Genomic DNA, 25,039 nt, shown 5'->3' with positions numbered 1-25,039 from the left:
AAACTTTCAGGCCCATTAACTTAAACACTACTGGTGTAATGTGCCACTGCCTCTGATTGTGGTTGGATAAAAAAAAACAAAAAAAAAAACATCCCAAATATGCAGTAGAAGCTAGAAAAAACTTTATTTGGTTGTATTTACACTGATTATGCATTTTACAATTTATGTGTACAATAATTTGCTCATAAAATAGTTTTGCTTGTTTCATGAAGACCAATATGGTCTGTTTACGTTTTTACTTATAACCTGGAAATTTGACAATTCCATGTAAAACGAATAAAGTAAAAACTACTAATATTCATTAAAAAGTTCATTATTTTTGACACAGTACTGACTTTCATGTCAGTATAAAGGGGCGTTCACAAGTGCGGTAGTCGATGGTACTGGTGTTACATGGTGTTTGGCCGAACACCGATTACATTACTTGCCCACCGCAGCACCACCCCCAATGTCATTTTGCTTTTTTATTGAAATAAACACCATTTAGTTCAGTTGGACAACGGACGGATAATTATAAACTGAAAGCGTCTTCTCTGCTCCATACAATATGAGCTGCAGAATCGCAACACAGAGCAGCAGGAGTCAGATTTCACTGATCACATGACTACAGTAAGGAGAGATGACTGACAGGATGATGACGGATGATTTAGTCATTGACAAATATCTTATTTTAAAAATCTGCGTTCAGTACCACTCGACATAGAAAATGCGTGATCGCGAATTCGAAATACTGTGGAAGTCAATGGCTACCGTCAAATACCGTCTGGTCATCAACATTCTTCAAAATATTTATCTTAAATATCTTAAATATCTTTAAAATATCTTTTGTGTTCAACAGAAGAAAGAAACTCATACAGGTTTAAAATGACAACACTGATGACAACATCTTCATTTTTGGGTGAACTATCCCTATTAAAGGCAAGGTTAGCAGGGAAGGCCTTTTTTTGAATGGATGTCAATGGAGGAGAGGCTTCGCTATGCTGAATAAACTGCTTTTGTGTGAAAACGGCATATCATTTAATAAATAGACAGCCCATCGTCTAATCTTCAACATGTCTGTGTGACAGATATGATTCAGTTTACGGCATTCATTTCTATGGTATCCGCAAACTGATTAACTGTCGCACAACTATGAACGAAATTCAACGACGTCTAGGCTGTAATGTGATTGGTTATCAAGGCACATGGGGTCCAAGTTAGCCGTTATGCTTTCTCCAGTGGTAGAGCCACGGACTCTCGTATCTCCCAATAAAAAGACCATCTCTGGTGTCGCATTTCTCTGCGTTCCAAAGTTCAAGTTGGTGAACTCTGACCTGTGAATTTGTAGACGTGTGGCCAATAGAAGAACAATAAGTTCTTCAACAATGCCGCAGAGTGTGACGCCATACCATGGATGATTGCAGCATCTGTAGAAATTTCACGTGCTCAAAGTCTAGTGGGTTAAGGGTGGGCTCTTCCTGTCCACTTCCTGTTGACCTCCGTAGAACGACGCCTTTGCCTGTGACCCCGTGCACTGGCTGCTGTCATCAAACATGTGTTGTTCTGCCTTTTTGGTGAACCTTTCTTGGTGTGGAACATTTTTTGATTTCAACAACTAATTCAAGGTGTTGAAACATCAGTTTTCACTGTTATTGTGCCAACTTTAACATGTTTCTCTCTCTGTCTCTCTGCCTCTCAGGATCAGTTTGATAACCTGGAAAAGCACACACAGTGGGGAATCGACTTTGTGGAAAAATACACCAAATTTGTGAAGGAAAGGTCAGAGATCGAGCTTAACTATGCAAGACAGATCAGGTGAGTATTACATTAACCTCGCTGATTAATTAATCAGTTTGCAGTTTTATACCTAAAGACTAATGTGTATATATATATACAGTACCAGTCAAAAGTTTGGAAACACTACTATTTTTAATGTTTTTGAAAGAAGTCTCTTATGCTCATCAAGCCTGCAGTTAAAAAACAAAAAAACAAACAAAAAAAAACTAATATTATGAAATATTATTACAATTTAAAATAATGGTTCTCTTTTTTAATATATTTTAAAATGTAATTTATTTTTGTGATGCAAAGCTGAATTTTCATCAGCAAGTACTCCAGTCTTTGGTGTCTTATGATCCTTCAGAAATCATTCTAATATGATAATTTGATACTCAGTTATTATCAATGATGGAAACAGTTGTGCTGTTTAATATATTTTTTTGGAATACTTTTTTCAGGATTCATTGATGAGTAAAACGTTAACAGCATTTATTCATAAAAACAGCATTTATTCAAAATAAAAACATTTCTAACAATATAAATCATTACCATCACCTTTTATCAATTTAACGCATTCTTGTTGAATTAAAGTACTAATTTCTTTTTAAAAAAATAGTTATTGTTCCCAAACTTTTGAACGGTAGTGTATATTGTTACAAAAGATTTCTATTCTAAATAAATACAGTTCTTTTTAACTTTTTATTCATCAAATAATCCTGAAAAAAGTATCTCAGGTTATAAAAAAAATATTAAGCAGCACAACTGTTTCCAACATTGATCATAAATCATCATATTAGAATGATTTCTGAAGGATCATAAGACACCAAAGACTGGAGTACTTGCTGATGAAAATCCAGCTTTGCATCACAAAAATAAATTACATTTTAAAGTATATTAAAAAAGAGAACCATTATTTTAAATTGTAATAATATTTCATAATATTACTGTTTTTTTTGTTTTTGTTTTTTTTTAACTGCAGGCTTGATGAGCATAAGAGACTTCTTTCAAAAACATTAAAAATAGTACTGTTTCCAAACTTTTGACTGGTACTGTATATATATATATATATATATATATATATATATATATATATTAAAGTTATATGTATATGTGTGTAATATATATATATATATATATATATATATATATATATATATATATATATATATATATATATAAATATATTTGACCTTAGATATTTGGTTATATTCTTAAAGCATATTATACTGATTATACTGCAAAATTAGTAAGAATTAGTGCGACAAAGTCAATGCAAATATGAATTGGACATTTCTGTAACATTAATTCACAGTGCAATAATGTTAACAGATACAACCTTTGATTTAAAAAACGTATTATTAAATGTTGAAAACATTAACAAATATTATTAAATGCTGTAGATGTAGATATATCGTTCATTGATTGGTCTTGTTAACAAATGAAACCTTATTTTAAAGTGTTACTAATGTTTCTATCGTGCAGATTTAACAAAACATAAAAAAAATGGCATGGCGCACCTTTAAATAGCATTCATAAACGTAACAACATATATTCATGCTTATATGTGTGTATTTATTTAGCTTTCTAGTATATATATGTATGTTTCCTGCTGTTAAAGACAGATTATGCCATTTTAAGATGGTTTGCTGGTTTAATCTGGACCCTCAGCCTTTCCAAGCTGATGAAAACCAATTTAAAACCAGTTAACAGACAAGTCTGATCAGGCTTGGAGACCTGTTTAAGATGTTTTTTTAACATTGGTAATTAGGTGGAATAATTTTTTGGGGATTAATAGGTCAGAGGTCAAGTCTCATCTCACCTAGGGCACCAGGATCACCACCAGATCTTAGGGTTCGGCCACCACCAAAATCCCACTGTAACCCCTGCAAAGCATCTGTCGTGTCCATACAAATGAACACAGGTGCAGCAGCTTGTACTTTATAGTGTATTTGTGTGAAAATAAAGGCCAGACAGCTAAACACACACACATACACACACACACACTAATTACAGATGTAATCTTGCTGCTGACAGCTCAAGGATACAGGAAGGAAGGGCAACATTTGTATTTTCTGTGTGTGTGTGTTTAAATTTGGGAAGAAAATGCAGGTTACCGTGGTAACAAGGTGTCTGCATGGTTTTCCTCGTTGGTGACCTACATTTGCACGGGCCAATCACGCGCCTCGACCCCACCCCCCATCCCAGTGATAGGATTTAAAGCTCACAGACACTGGAGGACACACATCCACACACACTGACTGTACATCAACCCCCTCCAGATAACAGTGGGAAACCCCTTTAATTCCCAGACGCAGCAGGGGTTCAGCCGTCTAACACACACACACACACACACACACACACACACACACACACACACACACACACACACACACACACACACACCAGTCTGTTACTGGATGCCATGAACTGCACTTATAACCTCGAATACACTGCATGATAGAATTGCATTCTGTGGGCACATTCTGATGAAATGAACAAGTGAATACATTTTAATCATGTACAAATGATTCAATTTCATTTACCCCCCCCCCCCCCCCCCATATGATATATATTTATGGTAATACCATGGCACTTGTTGTATGGGATACAGCTTATAATTTTGTCTATATACATGCACTAGCACTTATGGGTTTTGACAAACAAACATACATGCATGTATAACCACACACACACACACACACACACACACACACACACACACACACACACACACACACACACAAATATTATAGCGAGCAAACACAGACACTGATATCCCAGATATCCTGATCCAGACAGGGACTTGCATGCGTGGAGAGAGAAAGAGAATTTGCCAAGATAATAGTCAATATTGTGTGTATGTGTGTAGGACACAATTGGTAGAAAAATACATGAATATGAGATAGATAGATAGATAGATAGATGGATAGATAGAACTAGATAGATATATAGATAGATCTATATAGATAGATGGATAGATAGATGGATAGATAGATCTATATAGATAGATAGTCATTAATGTTAATAATTATGGTTGATGTTACTTCCAGGTCATTCATCACATTGGAAATGGAAGGTGAAGTCGAGTGCATTGCATTGTGGGATACAGCACTCTGTGTAGTGTTACAGTTATGCACATTTTGACAAGTGTAGTACGTGTGTGTGTGTTTATATATGTGTGTAGAGAATGCTGTGCAGTAACAGAAGCAGTGTGTTACTGTGCTATTCTGAACACAGCTGTAGAATATGTGCAGAAGACACAGTGACAGAAGGGCTGATGGGGGACGAGAGGCGTCTCGCTGTAGGCGTGTGCGTGAGTGTGTGTTTATTTTAGTGTGTGTATTTTACCCTTCGGCAAGGTGCAGTATGAACACACACACACACACACACACACACACACACACGCAAACATGCATGCACCCCCCCCCCCCCCCCCCCCCCACACACACACCTTCCTCGAGGCACTGATGACGGGCAGACGCTCTGTATGTATACACGCTGATAATAGAATACAAAGAGAATAACATCTGGCTGTGACGAGAAAGGCTACAAAGAAACACGGCATTTGTGTCACAGTTTCCACACACACGCATTGAGTCTCACATTCATTTTAAATACATGTACAAAGGCAAAGACAAAAAGTTCCCTGAAGTTCATATTTGAACTTGTTGATTGGTTGTTAGTACTAATATTGTTTTTGATTGGTCGCTTTTCTTAATTGAGCTTTCTGATTGGTCTATAAACATTTCAAACATGCGTGTCTATTAAAATGACTGAGTATTAGCATAATGCAGAGGATACACTGAATATGTATTTTTATAGTATGTGAAACAATATACATGGTATTTATTTCAAACAGTAGTATGCTACTGCACATTCAGATTATGCTGCATGTTTTATTCTGCAATGTATCATTTTTAATTAATTCATATGTATTATTTCCTGTTATTTTCGGAAATAAAATGATTATTTTACTTTTGGTTACTTATGTATACAGAATGTAGTGAACCTCATATAAGTACTTGTAGAACTAGTATGAGAAGTATGTTAGTATTTCAAACATATGCAGTTATTTGCTTTTCTTTAATTTTGTGCAGGAACCTGTCCAAGAAATACCAGCCTAAGAAGAAAGAGGAAGACGAGAATAAGTATGTTTAAATTTTGATCCAAAAGTTTAAATCCAGATGGATCACATTCATGTCTGAATCAGCATTTTACTAGTCAAGATAGATTCATGGCTTCTTATATTGATGATGTCACTTCCTGTCGTAGGTACACTTGGTGCCGCGCGTTTTATTCGACGCTAAACGAGCTGAACGATTACGCCGGCCAGCATGAGGTCATCGCAGAGAACATGACGTCACAGATCATCGCTGACCTCACGCGATACGCACAGGAAGTCAAAACAGAGAGGAAATCGGTGAGTGAAGGGTCGCTCAGTTAAAGTTACAGCTGTGAAATGTGCAGTTTGGTTAAAGTCCTGTCTTCTATTCCAGTTTATTAAACACAGACAACTTGTTAGGATTACTTTCTGAAGGATGTGAATAATGCGGCACCTTCAACTACATATAAACACACACAATGTTCATCCGTTTCTCATGATATCCCACTTTTCATCCAGCTTGCCTGCAAGTAGTTTTGATATATATACACACACACACACACACACACATGCGCACACACACACACACACACACACACACACACACACACACACACACACACACATATATACAGTGTATATGACTTAATGATCAAGGAAATTACTAATTTTTATATTTAAATTTGATTTATATAGATGTATATAAAGTTTATCTACATTATTATATATATTGTATCTCTATAATATTGTATCTCTATAAATATGTAATTATATAAATAATATATATATATAATTATATAATGTATTTTTATAATTGTTAGATTTTTTTTATAAATTTTATTTTTTAAAATTATATACATACATGCATAGACATATTGTTAATACATTAGTATATTATTATTACTCAAGTGTAATTATGATATTGATCATTTTTATTTAGAACTTTTAAAACAAAATACTTCCCTCTATTTTTACGAGTATATAAGTTATAACAGGAGAGTTTTCTCTTCTAAAAGATCATATTTGTCAGAATTATAGCACACATCTCGCTCTGTCTCCCTCACTTCCATAAATAGAGCTGCTGTTGTGTTTAGACTGAAAGTGTCTGGGTTGTGTATATGAATTACTCTCATTTGTGTGTCTGTGTGTGTTTTCATCATTCCACATAAACACACACACACACACACACACACACACACACAGACGAGAAACATCACCAGAGTGACACTGAGCTCGCGTGGTGGTCGACTCTATGATTTATGTCCAGACAGAGCTGAACTAATGACATGAACAGTGTCAGAACACAACGTTCATCTTTCATTTATCAAATAAGATGAAGGCATTTCAGTATCAACCTGAAGAACGCCGATTTCCCAGCATTCAGCACTCACACACACACTCTGAGCAGGGCTCCATGGTGTCTGTCTGGCCGTTTTCCCAGAATGCTGCTTCTCTCCTGTTTTATAAACCTCTTCTTTCACTCTCTTTAATTGTCTGTCTATCTGTCTCTTTCGTCTACCTCTGTTCACCGGTTCATTCTGTCGATTTGAGACACACGTGCCATTTTTGGATGTGTTTCAGATATATACGTGTATATATATATATATATATATATATATATATATATATATATATATATATAAATGTGTATATATATGTAAAAAATATTTATTTTGTAGTTTATGCACTTTGCAACGGAGAACTAATTAAAAACAGTCTTGCTCAGATTTAATCCAGACAGCATATGGTCTGGTACTGTAAATCTCTAAACCCATTGTTGAAGAAGCTGTATACACACTGGGCCTGGACCGTGTGTGTTTGAGACAAGCTCCATCTGTAGGCGCTGCGCAGTAGTTCAGGTTATTATTCTGGGATGTGATAAATCCAGAACCTGACAGGTGCTGCTTCAGTTCCTCAGACTGATCCAGAGACAGTCATTAGCTGAACAACAGAAGAACGGAAACAAAAGCACTTCATTTTATGACAAAGGCCAGACTGGTTGTGCATTGCCAGACTTTGACTAACAGTATTAAGTTGTATTCAGGCCAGGAATGCCTTCTTAGACATGAAGAGACAACGGACTGACACGCAGAGTGACCAACCTCAGTTATGTGCCGTTTATGAGCAGGTTTATCTGAAATTGAAACCCGGAAGTTGCAGTGAATTTAGCCAGTGCTCTCAGTTCTTTTTCTGAAATTCATTTTTAATTTTAAATTTTTTAATTTTGTTTTTGTAGTGAACTTTTTAAATTTTATATTATTAATTTAATTTAACTTAATAAAAAAAAAAAATTAAAAAAAAAAAAATATATATATATATATATATAAAAATATATATTTTATTTTATTTTTATGTTTTAATTTAATTTTGTTTAATTTATTTTTGTTTATTTTTTATTTTTACTTAATTTTTTATTTTATATATTTTCTTATCTATTATATTTATTATCTTATCATATCTATATATTTATTATATTTTATTCTGTTTTTAATACATTTTTTAAATTTTTAAATTTTTAATTTTATTTTATGCATAATAGAAGAGTTATAATGTCAGTGCATTTGCTATTGTTCAAGATAGGTCAGTTGCTTTCTGTTTTTTTTGTTCTGTTTTTGATCCATGGAAGCAAGTCTGCATTTATCTTCTGTGTGTGTGTGTGTGTGTGTGTGTGTGTGTGTGTGTGTGTGTGTGTGTGTGTGTGTGTGTGTGTGAAGCATAAATGATTCAAATCCTCTCTGAAGTAGCACAGTATTGTTCAGTCTAGTCTCTTTCATCTGTTCATCAGGGCATATTTTTCTCTCTGTTATTCATGTTCTTTTTCTTCTAACAGTGAAGCTTGATCTTGTAAATCAGCTTGAGGTCAACTTCCTCTTTGAGAACAGGTTGACTTCCTCTGGTTGGATGAAATAGTAAATCCAGATCGGCTGTGAGTGTAGATTTCCGCTTCTAAGTTTATTTTAATGGGCCGCAGCATTTTGTGTATGTGAATTGTCCACTGATCTATATAATGACATTCATAGATCAGTGGAATTGTCACGTTTATCTGTCTTTAGAAAACTGAGAGAGTCAATACAGGTAAAGCACAGTAAGACATTTTTTAAATACCATAATAGAATGATAAATATACCTTCTTGTGTATGTGTGTTTGTGACGGCGTACTCTGAAGCCTTGATCGCTATTCTAGACACAACTGGACTCCTTCACTATTGACTGACTGTGTTTTTGTACCCATAATGCTTTCTATAGGGTTTTATTCGCACACTGCATGCCTGCTTTTCTTATTCAGCCAAGATTCTCAGTGATGAATACTGATCACATTCACACTCTTTCATTCATTCACTTGTTTTCTCACTGTCGTTCTGAACGTCTCTGTCAGCACAGAGAAACATCGGCTCATGATACACGGATCCAAACATCTTCCTAAAGTCTTTTGGTCCTCAGTTTCTGAAGGGTGGCTTTACTGTGGACTTCAGAAATACACTTAAAAATATGTTGTTAGTTTAACTCAAAAAAGTAAGTTACCTTATAATTGTTGCCTTATAATGTTGAGTTCATTGAAATTAAAAATTTGAGTTAACACAATGACGGAGATTGGTTTCAACAACAGAAACTCTAAATATGTTTTCTGAACCACATTAATTATCTAAGTTGATTTGACAAAAGAGAAGTTGTGATAACAAATCATGAAAAAAAAAATAAAAAATAAAAAAAAAATAAAAAAAATTTATATACAGTGCTGCTCAAAAGTTTACACAGGAACTTTTACTAAGACAGTAGTAAATAAAAAATAACATGCATTCTGTATTAATCTGTATTATCCCTCTTATTTTGTTAAAATATTCACATTTTCACAGATTCTGCAAGGGGTGTGTAAACTTTTGAGCAGGACTATATATATCCGTCAAGAATACTCTCACTATTCTCAAATAAACGGATCAGTTTTTTGAAAGTGTCACCGAACCACAAAATGTACAGTTTCAGGAAGTCAGACACCGCATGATTTGTAGTTGACATATTTAACAAACTGGAAAGTATTTTACATTTGTCATAGGAACCATATACACTGTGCTATTCAAATACAGTAAAATATTCAACAAAAAGTGTTGTGTTGTGCGATTACACTGATATTAATGCTCTGCTGATTTTTCCTGCAGTCTGACTCTGTGTGGTAAACAGGACTTTGAGTCTAATCTGACCGTCTGACATTCATGTGTTTTACACACAACATTAGACTAGACTAAAAGTTATTAAAGGGAATTCATTTTAGTTATTGTAGTGATTAATTTTACAGGAATTACTAAGGATTGTTATTTTTTGTAATTAAAATAAAATTAAAATAAAATTTTATTAATGTCATGTTACATTTATTAATTTAGCAGATGCTTTTATCCAAAGTGACAAAAGAGGAATATTTATAGTAAGATTTATATTATTTGATTAAACGTGATATTGAAGAGACATTTTGAAGGATATCTGGTTTATTAATGCCGTTTTTGCGCATTTGAGCTTAACTGAGTGTTTTAAGAGGCTGTTGTGTTGATTGCAATATTGAGATGTTCAGTTTTATTTCGATTTTAGAAAATAAACGTGTGATTGCTCTCCCCACAAATCTAGAAGCGCTGTATTCTGCAGCCAGGCCAGTAGTTGGCGATGTCACTTTGTAAAGAAACACTACGCGCTTATAGACTGAACACGTAATTAAACATGAGCATGAAGTCACTGTTTTCACAAATTCATGTTTTTGTAGTTTATACTGAGAGGAATATCAAAAACTTGCACTTCGAAACCCGTTTTCAAAAGTTTACGTTTTCAGGCTCCCAAAACGCCGTTATTGTGTAAATGAACGGCCAAAGCACATAAAAAGTTTTCTAGTTGAAAGCGGTGTCGTGTAAACGGCCTCTTAGATGTCGAGGACTAGTGAATATTTGAGCCTACATTCAGTACGAGTAAAATAGTACTGTTAAAATCAGAGGCTCTCAGATAGACTTTTACTCTTTAGCAGAGATGGGAAGTAACGAAGTACAAATACTTCGTTACTGTAACGTTACTCAAGTAGATTTTTCAGATATTTTTACTTTACTATTTATTTTTGAGCCGACTTTTTACTTTTACTCCTTACATTTTAACATGAATATCGGTACTTTCTAATCTACTCCTTACATTTTAAAAAATTGGCTCGTTACTTTAGTTTCAAATAATTTCAGTGGAGTCGTTATTATTTTTGCGTCATCAACCCTTCGAAAGGAGTTTGATTGACAGGCGATCTTACCAATCATAATCCGCCATTTTGTCCGACAAAGCAGTCAGGAGAGTTAGTAGATTAACACTGGAGGATTTAAACTTGAAAAACGAAGTGTACTGACGTCTTTTCGCGTAAAAATATCATTCCCTCTTATGTTCATTCATGTTTATTTGATGCTATAAATTAACTAGAAGGAAGAGATGATCGGTTCACGAGCAGCTTAAACTGAGGCTTGACAGCGATCTGTCAGACACATTAAAGAGCCACAAAACGGTATTTATTGTTTACATTTCTTTAAAAAATGACCCAAATTTGAAAGGTGAGACTTTGTTTCATATCTAAAGTAACCTGGTCTGTCCTGTCTGTCAGCGCGTTGTCAGTGTCCTCTCTGCTCCGCAATGTATTTTTCACTGCGTGAGAATATGGTGTGGCGTGAGAGCGCTTGTCGGACATAGCAACAGTAACTAAAGGGAATGGTTCATTCATTCGCGGAAAAATCATTACATAGCCCACATGTAGATTCCTTTAAATATTAGGAAGATTAAAAAAGAGAAACTGGGTCTGTGAATTCTCACAGAATCATAATTGAATTCACAATTTAATTCATATCTTGCTAACGTTACTCAGTCAGAATCTCATTAACCTGGAGTCCCAGTCTCTGTCACAATAATCATATAGGCTATGTGATGTTTTAGGCCTATTGGCAGACATCCATTTAAAATGTAGGTAATGGCATATAAAGAACCTTTTTTCCATATCTACTTAGGTTTCTCAGCTTGCACTCTAGTAACGTTTGTGTGGTCCAGGTAGCTTTGCATAAAAAAAATGGTGAAAGAAGTTAAATCAGTACTTCTACTTTTACCAGAGTATTTTTTAACATCTGTAAGTATCTGTACTTCTACTTGAGTACGAGAAGTGAGTACTTTTGCCATCTCTGCTCTTTAGTGACTTGTAATGGAGTCATTTCACCGTACTTTTACTGAAGTAAGGTTTTCAGATACTCTTTACATCTCTGGATGCAAAACATGTTAGTGATTTGATATGTCACATGACTATATAAATTGGTCTTCTTTAAGCTGTCATGTGGTGTTATTAAGCTGATGACTGTCCGTCTTCAGCTGATCTCAGACCTGCATGAGAAGCAGGTCTTTATCTGTGTGGCACACTGAGCTCTTTGTGTGAGAGATATTTGAGTGTTGGCCAAGCGAACACTTTCCCTGGAGTGCTGAGGCCAAGAGAGAAACACACACAGACGGCCTCGAGTGTGACGACGCGCACAGGATACACACAGAACACGCCAATATGGCTTCCTGGCTACTCGCACACACATGCACACACACACACACACACACACACACACACACACACACACACACACACACACACACACACACACACACACACACACACACACACACGTGCTTATATACACACAACACTCCTGTTTGTATTCTTCAGTTATTCTTGTTTTCATTATTTATTAGTAATAAGATGAAATGGAGAGCAAATAGAGATGTGTGTTCAAATTCCTGCAAAAAAAAGATATTTCTTTTATATATTTTTATATATTTTATATTTTCAGTTATCATTTGTTGGTTTTAGGTATTTTCATATGTTCTTGTCATTTTTATTAGCTGTTTTTTAAATATTATTTCTAATATAATTTTTTTTACTATTTGGTTTTTATATTTATTTCAGTTTTAGTAATTTTAGTACTTCAGTGTACAACTTAATTTTCAAGTTTTTTATTTCAGCTTCATTTCAACTGACAATTTTTTTTTAATACGTTAAGTTTTAGTTAACAATAAGAACACTTTTTTTTTATAGCTCTTTACTCTTTCTTTATGTCAATTACTGACTCAAATAATATTTATTTCTCTTCAGGAATTTTAGGGAAAATATCTGAGAACTGAATCATAATTGAGAACTTCTCAATCTCCTGAACAATGAAAGTGCAATTTGTGTGCATTATCATTTTCTTGTGGGAATGTGTATTTGCTTTTATGTGCATTATACTCTTTAATAAATCATGATGAACAAGTGATACATTTTCTACATCTTTCTCTCTCACAGCATTTCCATGATGGACGGAAGGCACAGCAACAGGTCGAAGCCAGTTGGAAACAGCTGGAGTCGGTGAGTTCAACCAAAATCAATAATGAATCAATATTCCAGACTTAATACCATGTTACTTTGATATACAATGTTCTCCAAAAGTCTGGGATTACTAGTGAAAAGGCTTTTGTTTTGCATTATTCAATACAAAATAATGTATTAAAATATTTAAAAAGTAAAAAAAAAAAAAAAAAAAATATATATATATATATATTTATTTATTTATTTATTTATTTATTTATTATTAAAATATTATAATATTGATATTGTATTTATGTATTTTTGTATTTAATTAAACTTAAGTTGTATTCCATGCTATTATAATACCAATGTTGTATTTATTCTTGTAATTTTTAAGTTTGATTAAACTAGCATTATTCAATACTATATTTAAATGCAAATTAAATGATTAAAATATGAAAATAGAATTAAATAATTAATTTATAAATTAAAATATATTATTAACATTGTATTTATTTTGTATTTATTACATTTATTTAATTTTGCATGTTTCAATACAACATTTTAATACAAATTAAATTATAATATTATTACTGTATTTATTTATGTATTTTTTATTTAATTAAACTTAAGCTGTATACCATGCTACTGAATGACTTCCATGTGCACATATCATGCTGTACTTCAAAGTATATCAGTGAAAGATACCAAAAAAGATAACCATGAGCGAAGTGATCTGAACTTGGGTGTCAGACTCAGTCGACTAGATTGTGTGTGTGTGTGTGTGTGTGTGTGTGTGTGTGTGTGTGTGTGTGTGGGACGTCACACACACTGAACCAGACAGGATATATCACAACTCTCCTCTGTACGCCCACTGTCTGCAGAGTGTGTGGCGTTTGAGATAGATTGTGTTGTCGTTAGCCGTCTTCTGGCTGTATTTGTTGATTCAGTGTGTGTGTGTGTGAGAGAGAAGAGAGCACTGCCTGTGTGTGTCAGTGTGTAAGAATGATCTCATTGTGTGTGTTTGCGTGATCGGGTGATTCAGTGGTCAGTGTGGACACAAATGTTGATTGTCCCTTCAAATAAATGAGAGCAAGAGAGAGATGAAGGATAAACAATGTGATTTTGGATGATGGTTTATTGTACGGCAGAACTTCACACACACATCTGTTTGGTGGGTTACATGTGTGAGTGTGCTAATTAAGATGTGAATGTTCTGCATCTGAACATCTGTAAGTACATTCATCTAGATCTATGAATGTTTTAACACGTGTGTGTGTGTGTGTGTGTGCGCAGTGTAAGCGAAAGTTTGAGCGGGATTGTAAAGAAGCAGATCGAGCCCAGCAGTACTTTGAGAAGATGGACGCAGACATCAACGTGACGAAAGCAGACGTGGAGAAGGTAAGACCGGCTGTGTGTGTGTGTGTGTGTGTGTTTGCAGACCTCATCAAATATAATTATGTAGAAACCACCAAAAAAAAATCATACCCAAATTCCTAGTCCACCAATCAGTGAAGTCATTATTTCCATGAAATCCTGGAATCGTGACATTACAGATCTATCTATCTATCTATCTATCTATCTATCTATCTATCTATCTATCTATCTACACTACAGTATCTATCTATCTATCTATCTATCTACACTACAGTATCTGTCTATCTATCTATCTATCTATCTATCTATCTACACTACAGTATCTATCTATCTATCTATCTATCTATCTATCTATCTATCTATCTATCTATCTACACTACAGTATCTGTCTATCTATCTATCTATCTATCTACACTACAGTATCTATCTATCTATCTATCTATCTATCTATCTATCTATCTATCTACACTACAGTATCTATCTATCTATCTATCTATCTATCTATCTATCTATCTATCTATCTATCTATCTACACTACAGTATCTGTCTATCTATCTATCTATCTATCTATCTATCTATCTACACTACAGTATCTATCTATCTATCTATCTATCTATCTATCTATCTATCTATCTACACTACAGTATCTGTCTATCTATCTATCTATCTATCTATCTACACTACAGTATCTATCTATCTATCTATCTATCTATCTATCTATCTATCTATCTATCTATCTATCTACACTACAGTATCTATCTACACTACAGTATCTATCTATCTATCTATCTATCTACACTACAGTATCTATCTACACTACAGTATCTATCTATCTATCTATCTATCTATCTATCTATCTACACTACAGTATCTATCTATCTATCTATCTATCTATCTATCTATCTATCTATCTACACTACAGTATCTATCTATCTATCTATCTATCTATCTATCTATCTATCTATCTATCTATCTATCTATCTATCTATCTATCTATCTACACTACAGAATCTATCTATCTACACTACAGTATCTATCTATCTATCTATCTATCTATCTATCTATCTATCTATCTATCTATCTATCTATCTATCTATCTATCTACACTACAGAATCTATCTATCTACACTACAGTATCTATCTATCTATCTATCTATCTATCTATCTATCTATCTATCTATCTACACTACAGTATCTATCTATCTACACTACAGTATCTATCTATCTATCTACACTACAGTATCTATCTATCTATCTATCTATCTATCTATCTATCTATCTATCTATCTATCTACACTACAGTATCTATCTATCTACACTACAGTATCTATCTATCTATCTATCTATCTATCTATCTATCTATCTACACTACAGTATCTGTCTATCTATCTATCTATCTATCTATCTATCTATCTATCTATCTATCTATCTATCTATCTATCTATCTATCTATCTACACTACAGTATCTATCTATCTATCTATCTATCTATCTATACTCAGATAGATGGATAGATCTGTAGTCCATCTGATCATGATGTCATTGATGTCATCACCTCTCTTTGTGTTATTTGATTTATACAAAATTAATAAGTGATACATCACCAGTGATTCACATGTGTCTGTTTTTTCCTTCACTTCATCTTAACACATCCCTCGCTGTCTCACACTGCTGCCGTGGCGTTGTGTGGAAACTCGACCGTGTGTGTGTGTGTGTGGGACTGTGGAGTCTCACAGGACAGGCAACATCGCCTACGCTTTCGATGAGCCTTGCTCATTTTTAATCTTTCTTTGTTCCAGAGCGTGTGCTCGGCAGATGTCTTTATGATAGCTTGTGTAGAACAAAGAAAAATTTCCAAAGTATTCAGACGTGGAAAAGAGCGCCTGCTTCCAGGAGTCCAGAATCTAGAGTGTTATTGTCATTTAACGGTCAGATACTGAGAAAGTCGAGTTCTTTTAGGTAGCATGTGTGAGTGTCTCCGAAAAGTCAAATGCATGTCAAAGCCAAACTTGGAGATCTGATAAAGAAGATTTATTACGCTTTTTTTACATTTGCATTTTTTTTAGTGTGTAATGTTGCGGTTTGAGCATGAAAAAGTCCAGCGGGAGTTATTCTCTATATCAGTTTCACTGTTTCTGAACTCCCTGAAACGCCTCCATTGTAGTCTTGGGTTTCTTCCTGGAACAAACACGTCACAATATTCCTCATTTAAATAATTCCCGCACAAGGCATATGTAAAATAAAGGGGGCGGGGGCTGGTTGAGTTAGTTAGTAGTGTGTTAAAAGTCGTCAAGGTTATATAGTAAGGGGAGTGACATTCCTGAAACACACATAAAGTGGTAGACCAATCACAACACACTGATCCAGCCGACCAATCAGAGCACAGAGCTTTTCAGAAGGAGGGGCTTCATAGAGACAGGAACTAAACAGGGCGTTACTGACAGACTGGGAAGAGAGGAGCTGCAACAATTACTTTAAACATTCTAGCATGAAAACCCATTGCCGTCGTTCCCAAAAACAAAATTTAGAGTCTTTAAAAGGTCATAATAGGTCCTCTTTAATGTAGACACAGATGTGTCAGTGTCAGTGAAGGTATGTAAGCTGTATTGGACCAATCAGAAAGTGGCTGCATTCAGCATAGTATATTACCATACTACTCGTGCCTTTTCTGCAGTTTACTGTGTACTGCATTTGAATTGTGCATGAATGGAATAGCTGGATAAGCTTCCGTATATATAACCAGAGAACTGCATCCCACAATGCAATGCGCCTTAACTTTATCTTCCATTTACCCTGAGACTCATAAACCGGAAAGAGATATCAACCACAAATTTTGATCTCTTTTATGACTCATTTATAGATATTTTTTAAAAGTTCATACTGCCAAAAGTTAAGACTTCACTCACTGAATTAAATATGCAACACAATGGCATAAGTATTGAGTATATAAGTATTTAATAAGTAAGGCACTGAATTAAGTATGACATAAACATGGCATATATACTGCAGTTTGAAAGTTACTATATGATAGATAGATACAGTTACAATTGAAGTGTACAATGTATGCTTGTATTTCATTCTGAATGCAGCCAGTGTGCTTGTGTGTTCAAGGGTCATGGGGTTTTGATGCGTCTTGTTTGACTTTGATGTGTTGTCGAGCGGTTTGTCGCTGTTATGATACGGTGTAGATTTAAGCACTAACTCATTAGTAGTCTAAGCTAACTAATGTGTATATTTGTTTTTTTTTATATCATGCCATAAAGCGATGTTGCCTGAAGGTAGGTGCACCGTGGCAGGACTGTGTGTGTTGCGTGTGTGTGTCTGTGTGTCGGGACACCGTTGCTTCCTGTCCAGCCATGGCCACGCCCACACGACACACCTGCTGAACGGCCACCCAATCACAGGCTTGATTAAAGTTTGTCTGCGCTGCTACCCCACCAGTCACATCGCTCCAGGCATGAATATTTAAACACGTAAATCTCAGCTTCCTGTTCTGCTGGCCCATATATAAATGTCAGCTCATCATATTACAGTTTATTAGGATGTTTGTGTGTGTGTTACTGTGATCTGGTCGTCTTGCAATGTGTCCACATGAGTTTTCTAAAATATTTAAAATGTTTTTATTTTATTTCATATAATGCCATATAATATACAATATAAAAACAATGCTGTATATTCACCATTCGTTTTACATTTTATTTAAAAAAATATTTTAACATTTGTAATATATATAATTAATATTAATTAATATATACATATTATTTATTTCATATGTATTTGTATATGTATTATATTTTAGATTATTATATTTGTATTAATATTTAATAAATATTTATGTATTTACATATCACTCAGTGCTTGTGCATTGCAATATTTTCTTAAGTATAAGAATATTTAAATGTGAGAATATTGCATTCAAATAATATGTATTTATTTTATAAAAATCTTAATATTATAAAAAGAAAATATAATAAATATAATATAAATTATAATATATAATATTATGTTTTATATATTTATACATTTTATATTATAAATATTATGTAAATATTTTAATGCAATATTCTTACATTTGAATATTCTTATATTTAAGAAAACATATTTTAATGCACAAGCACTGAGTGATATGCCACAGTTTCATTTTCATTTTAATAGTCTAATTACATCACTAAATCTGTAAAAACATCTGACTTATTCTGATAAATTTCCAGTGAGAGCAAATGTACTTTTCTAAACTTCCCATCCGCTCATGCTCTCGTCTGCCGTTGATGAGCTGGTGGAGGAGCCATGGCAACACTGAACCTCAGGTTAACCAGTGTGATTTCCTTGAATCGGATCAGGATGTGGTTGACGTGACACTGCTTTCTCTGTATCGTTCTCTCGCTTAAGTGATGTGCACTAAAATGCATTTGTACGCTTTAGAGTTGCAGTTTTTTTTCAGCAGACAAACTGATGATTTTTTTTTCAACCCACAAGAGCTCTTGAGCAGTGGGTGTTTATGCAGTCTAGTTTTTATTTTAGCTTTTCACTTGTACTTCAGAGCTGTTTTTTGACACATAACTGTGAGTTAGTTATAAATACGTCTACGTAAATGAGGCTAAAGGTGATGATACTCTGATGTCTCTGAGTCTTGTGGGAGTGAGGAACCATTTTTATGTGTATTTTGAGGTTGCATATGTGCATATATATGTATGTGTGTGAGTTTAGGGGAAGTCATTGAGACTCAGAACAAAATTGCGTGTGGTCTTTTTGTTGATTTCTGCATCATCACACTGGTTAGCCCCGCCCACCGTGAAATCTCATTGGTCAAAAATCTCATATTTCGCATATATCTATATTAAACATCATATATGTTCTAATAATTCGAATTTAATTGGTTATGACTTGAGATAACCCTGAATGGATTAGTTTTAATGAGAATGTTTTGTCACAAAGATGGAGGAAAACGCAAAGATTATTATTATTTTTTTTTTTTTTGTGTAAATTGCGTCCTAAATGACGCACTATACACTATGGACTTATACACTATGAACTCATCCGTGTAGTGTATGAACTTTCTAAGGTTATTTATGTCATTGAACATCGGAGTCTGAAGCCCCTCCCCCTCTGCTACATGATTAAAGCTGCGATAGTTAATGCATGAAGCGTCCAACATTCCACACTTAGTTATTTATCCGGGTATTTAAAGTGTACTTATTCTATTTGGAATTTTTTAGTGTGAACACAAAACGGCATATAATAGTGCATAAGTATGCAAATTGGGACGCACCTCATGTGTTTAAGTTTATGTGGCTTTTAGGGGTATAATAATATTGCAATGCATAATCAATTATATTTCACTCTCTTTCTCTCTCAGGCACGGCAGCAGGCACAGATGAGACACCAGATGGCTTCTGACAGCAAGAATGAATATTCCTCATACCTGCAGAAGTTCAACCAGGAACAGAACGAACATTATTACACCATCATCCCTAATATTTTCCAGGTGCACACACGCATGCACACAGAAACATCCACTGAGAATGAATTCTGGCTACTGATATTGTTGTTTATTTGCATGCACTGGCTGCATTGTTTTTGGATTGACTGAATTATGCAAATGAGTTAACAGCGTAAACACGCAATTCCTGATCTTGCAGCTCTCTACTCAGAAATACACACAGTAACTCTTTACCTCTGTGTGTGTGTGTGTGTTGTGAGCAGAAGATCCAGGCGATGGAGGAGAAGAGGATAGAGCGAATGGGCGAGTCGCTGAAAACGTTTGCCGAGGTCGACCGACAGATTCTGCCCATCATCGGGAAATGCCTGGATGGAATGACACAAGTGGCCGAGTCCATTGAACCCAAGAATGTTAGTAACACACTCATACAGCCTCAGTCTTGACCGGGTCTAGCGCCTCCTTCTGTCTGAAATACCTCTTGCAAGTGCTGCTGCCCGTGGGACAGTTTAATAGAAGAGGAAATGCAGAAAACAAGGCTGTGAAATGTCTAAAGTCATACACTACTGTTTGGGGTCTGGGAGATTTTTTTTGAAAGAAGTCTCTTATGCTCACCAAGGCTGCATTTATTTGATAGAATTACAATAAAAACAGCAATATTGAAAAATATTATTACAACTTAAAATGATTGTTTTCTATTTGAATATTTTTTAAATGTAATTTATTCCTGTGATGTAAAACTGAATTCATCATTACTTCAGTCTTCAGTGTCACATGATCCTTCAGAAATCATTCTAATTTGATGATTTGCTGCTCAAGAAACATTTCTTATTATTATTATTAATGTTGAAAACCTCATTATTTTTGTGGAAAACAATTTTTTTTTCCTTTTGTGTAGAAAGTTCAAAAGAACAGCATTAATTTGAAATTGAAATATTTTATAACATTATAAATGTCATTTATTTAATCAATCTAAATAAAATTATTAATTGAGAATTAATTTAAAAAACATCTTACAGACCCAAAACTTTTGAACGTTTTGCAACTTATGTGTCGTTTCATATAAAATTATCTACTTTAAAATTGTGGAAATACATATTTTCATTAGCATAACATTGAAATAAAAACATAAATAATAGTGACATCCTGACATCCAACTGCTCCAACTAAGGACTCTAAGTCTCCTCTGATACGTCCAGAATCTCTCAAATGTTTCGAATGTATATTCTGTGTTTTTAATTGATTACTGAAATTGCAGTTGCAGAAATTATGTATTTATATATAGATATAATAGTCTGCAGAGGAAACTGCGAATGGCCATTGTCATATAATCTTGCATTCGAATGCCTGGTGTTTGGGAGCACAATTTTGCGAGATGCTTCATGGAAGTCATTATGCAAAATTTTCTTGATGACAGACTTTGGCTCAGGCATTTCAGAATAACTAAACCAACATTTGAGATGCTGTGTGATGCGATTGGTCCACTGGTTAGTCCAGTTATCCAATCACATCTTCAAATGTCACATGAGTTTTTTTGTTGTGCATTGAGGGTTTAATTCAGTAAATGCTTCCATCATAGTTTATCCACATTTCGTCTAATCGGATAAATAAATTTTGTATCTGGCCCAATTGAGCGCATTTTTTTTAAATGTATGCGCATTTTGGCATTTCCATCCATCATTTTTTATGCAATATCCCAAAATGTGCATAAAAATAGGTGGATGGAAACAGTTTATGTGGCTAATTTATGAGTATAACTGATAATATTTCATTCTCTCTCTTCTTCTGCATATGATACTGCAAATGGCCTTTATGGAATATAGCTATATTCTTCAGAAATGACCTAAATCTGACAAAACCTCCTTTTAGAGGCATTCTCAACCTTAAAAATATATATTTTTGGGAAAGGTTTATTTTATAGCAATACCAATAAGCTTATTTAGCAAACAAAATCAATGTGAAGTCCCTATTCAGAGACTATCTGCGCTTTCTTTCCCCGGCAGGACTCCTCTCAGGTCATAGAGTCGTATAAGTCTGGGTTCGAGCCTCCTGGCGATGTGGAGTTTGAAGACTACGGTCAGGCGATGAAGAGGACGGTGTCTGAGACCAGCCTCAATAACTCGCGCTCGGACAACAAAGCCGAGCGTTCCAGCAAGGGCAAAAGCAAAACTCTATGGCCTTTCATTAAGAAAAACAAGGTAACACACACACTCACTGCATTCGCTCGCAGTTACTTCGATTTGACCGAAAAACCACATTTAAATAAATATGAACGCAAAAAACAGAGACAGACCGATCTGAAAGCTCATAAGAAAGATTGTTTCATGTGTTTATGTGAGTTTTGTTTTTAGTTTGAGCTGGTTATTTTCATTTGTGTAGGTTGTTTGTGTTTGTCTAGTTGTATTGTAGTACTTGTAGATGCTGTTATTCGTTTGCCACCATCATTCTCCTCTCCTTTCCCTTCCCTGCACGAAAACACAAACGTTCCACGTTCATCCTGACGCTCCACCGATAACGTACTAATGCACCGGCCCGAGAGGCCTCACCTTTGACCTTTGACATCGCAGAGAATTGTAACCCTAAACCCTTATTTCTGTATTGTCCTTTCAAACCGAAAGGTAATTTCTTCTTTCCTTCACTCATCGTTGCTGTTCTCATGGTAACCACATTCTTCTTCCTTCTCCTCGTCTTCCTCTGTCTTCTTGTGACCTTTGACATTTGTGTCAAAGGCTCCACTCTTACTGAGCATGCTCAGTCCAAACCCCGCCTAACCTCGCAGGACCAGGATGTGAGCATTAACACCGTAATACATTATTTTTTGAGGTGTGTCTTTATGGCTATGGGCAGAATGGAAAACTACTGTATTGCGTATTTCATACTGTGCAGTATATATTGTATTTTTTAGTACCGTTTAAATGTTTGGTGATTGTAGGATGTTTATTTTAATTTTTTTAAAGAAATGTATACTTTTAATCAGCAAGGATGCATCTAATTGATCAAAAGTGACAGTAAATTTAATTTATAACGTTAAAAAAGATTTCTATTTCAAATTAATGCTGTTCTTTTGAACTTTCTATTCATCAATGAATCCTGAGAGAAATTTATCATGATTTCCACAAACATATGAAGCAGCACGATATATAATTAATTAGGGATGCACGATATATCGGCCATCATATCGGTATCAGTGCAATTAAGTGCAACATGTGCAGTGCAAGTCTGTCATATAGGCTTCATAAAATTACAATGAGAACATCATTATAATTGTGCTTGTGACATGCTTTTAATGGTTAGACTTTTGTTTTTGTAATCGCTCTCAAAAATTATTAAAAAAAATTGGATTTAGTTTTATCGGCCAATATATCGGTTATCGGCTTTCAAATAAAAATAATTATCGGTGATCGGCCTCAGCCAAAATGTTCATATTGGTGCATCCCTAATAATAATAATAATCAGAAATGTTTCTTGAGCAGCAAATCCCCCAGAAAATTCAGCTTTGCCATTACAGGAATGAATTACATTTTAAAATATATACAAATATTTATTTAAAATTATAATAATATTTCACAATATTACTGTTGTTACTGTATTTTTGATCAAATAAATGCAGCCTTAGTGAGCAGAAGAGTCAAAAACAATTAAAAATCTTACAGACCCCCAAACTTTCTTAATAAATGTATATGTTTATGTGAAACATTATGCAACGATACAGTAGTACGCAAATGTACTTTGTTGTCACATGATCTCATCACATCATGTTTAATTTGGCAATGGCGCCCAGTTGTTATATTAGAAATAAATATGATTATTTTACATTTTTAGTCCAGTTTTGTGTAGATATTGCATTTGGTATCACTTACAATTCTTTTGATTTACTCTGAAAATGGAACTTTAGCGCATTGCATTATGGGATATTGTTCTCCATGTAGTGTGCTTTGTTGTATACTGCATATTTTGGCAAATGAAGTACAGTAGGACTAGATTTGCATATTGCCCGTAGTATACATACTATGTAAATAGTACGAGTAGTTTGTAGATTGCTGTTCCAATCATAGCCTGTGTTTGTCAGTTCACGTCTATTCTGTGTGTTTTGTGTGTGTAATGTCTGTTTGTGGTCAGAAGTAACACAAAACGAGTATTAGGAGACTTTTACAGTCTTTTCTTAGAAACAACATTCAATAATACAGTCGTCTAGCTAAACGCACAAACGTCTCATGCAAAACTGTATCGGATTAATGGTGTTTATGCATGAATATACGTTGAAAACAGATGATATGACAAAATTAGGTTGTCCCTAGAGGATTAGAAGAGGCTTTCTTGTGTTAATGTATGTTGGTAAAGATTACAGGATTCTTCTGGGTTCAGTGCAAGTTAAGCTCTGTTGACAGCATCTGTTGAAATGCTCTCGATTACCACAGGAAATCAATTTGTTTAGTAAAAACAAGCAGAAATAGTGTGTACAGTAATGCACTCACAAAGGAAGTCTATGGGCTAGTGTTATTCTTAACTAAAATATTAAAAATCATGTAAGTTAATTGAAATAATCCTGAAATGAAACAAAATATAAATATTAGATGGAAAACTTAAACCAGACTAAAAGCAAAATATATGCAGCTCATATTAATGTTGACGCGATTATATTGTTTTGTACAAAATATGTTATTTGACTGGTGGGACTGGTTATGAACTCAATGCTGCATGGACTTCCATTTTAAGTGCACTATTGCACACATCATTTTTGTCGTAATTATTTCCGGTGGTATTCAGCAAGCTCATGTAGATTTCGATTTATCTTGATTTTTCCTAATGCATAAAGGCGAGACACACCAAGCCAACGGTCGGCCAATGCCTAGTTTTTGTGGTGTTAGTCTTGTCAGCCAAATCTGCATGTTGAATCGGCGTCGGCCGTCAGTGAGAGAGAGCTTTCTGATTGGTTGTTCATCTTAGTGAACGAGTCAGTGTACGAGAATCACGAGTCAAGACAACACGGCTGCTCTAATTTTACATCATCTTACATGCTCTTTCAAATACACAAATATTTTCATAAT

General features: G+C 34.5%; 1 protein-coding gene across 24 annotated transcripts in view; it reads left to right on the top strand.

Annotated features, from left to right (window-relative positions):
• Window positions 1-25,039, top strand: part of fnbp1b (formin binding protein 1b) — an 83,234-nt gene that overhangs the window by 34,234 nt on the left and 23,961 nt on the right. For all 24 annotated transcript variants that reach the window (XM_084136178.1, XM_084136179.1, XM_084136174.1 and 21 more), the window contains exons 2-9: window positions 1,679-1,794; window positions 5,856-5,906; window positions 6,031-6,178; window positions 13,176-13,238; window positions 14,475-14,579; window positions 19,911-20,039; window positions 20,258-20,404; window positions 21,995-22,189. In XM_084136178.1, coding sequence (XP_083992304.1) covers window positions 1,679-1,794; window positions 5,856-5,906; window positions 6,031-6,178; window positions 13,176-13,238; window positions 14,475-14,579; window positions 19,911-20,039; window positions 20,258-20,404; window positions 21,995-22,189 — 954 coding nt within the window. The remainder of the gene's footprint in view (window positions 1-1,678; window positions 1,795-5,855; window positions 5,907-6,030; window positions 6,179-13,175; window positions 13,239-14,474; window positions 14,580-19,910; window positions 20,040-20,257; window positions 20,405-21,994; window positions 22,190-25,039) is intronic.

This window comes from Abramis brama (genome assembly GCF_963993115.1).
Source record: "Abramis brama genome assembly, chromosome: 15".
NCBI lineage: Eukaryota > Metazoa > Chordata > Actinopteri > Cypriniformes > Leuciscidae > Abramis > Abramis brama.
This window is presented reverse-complemented; position numbering and strand designations above follow the sequence as displayed.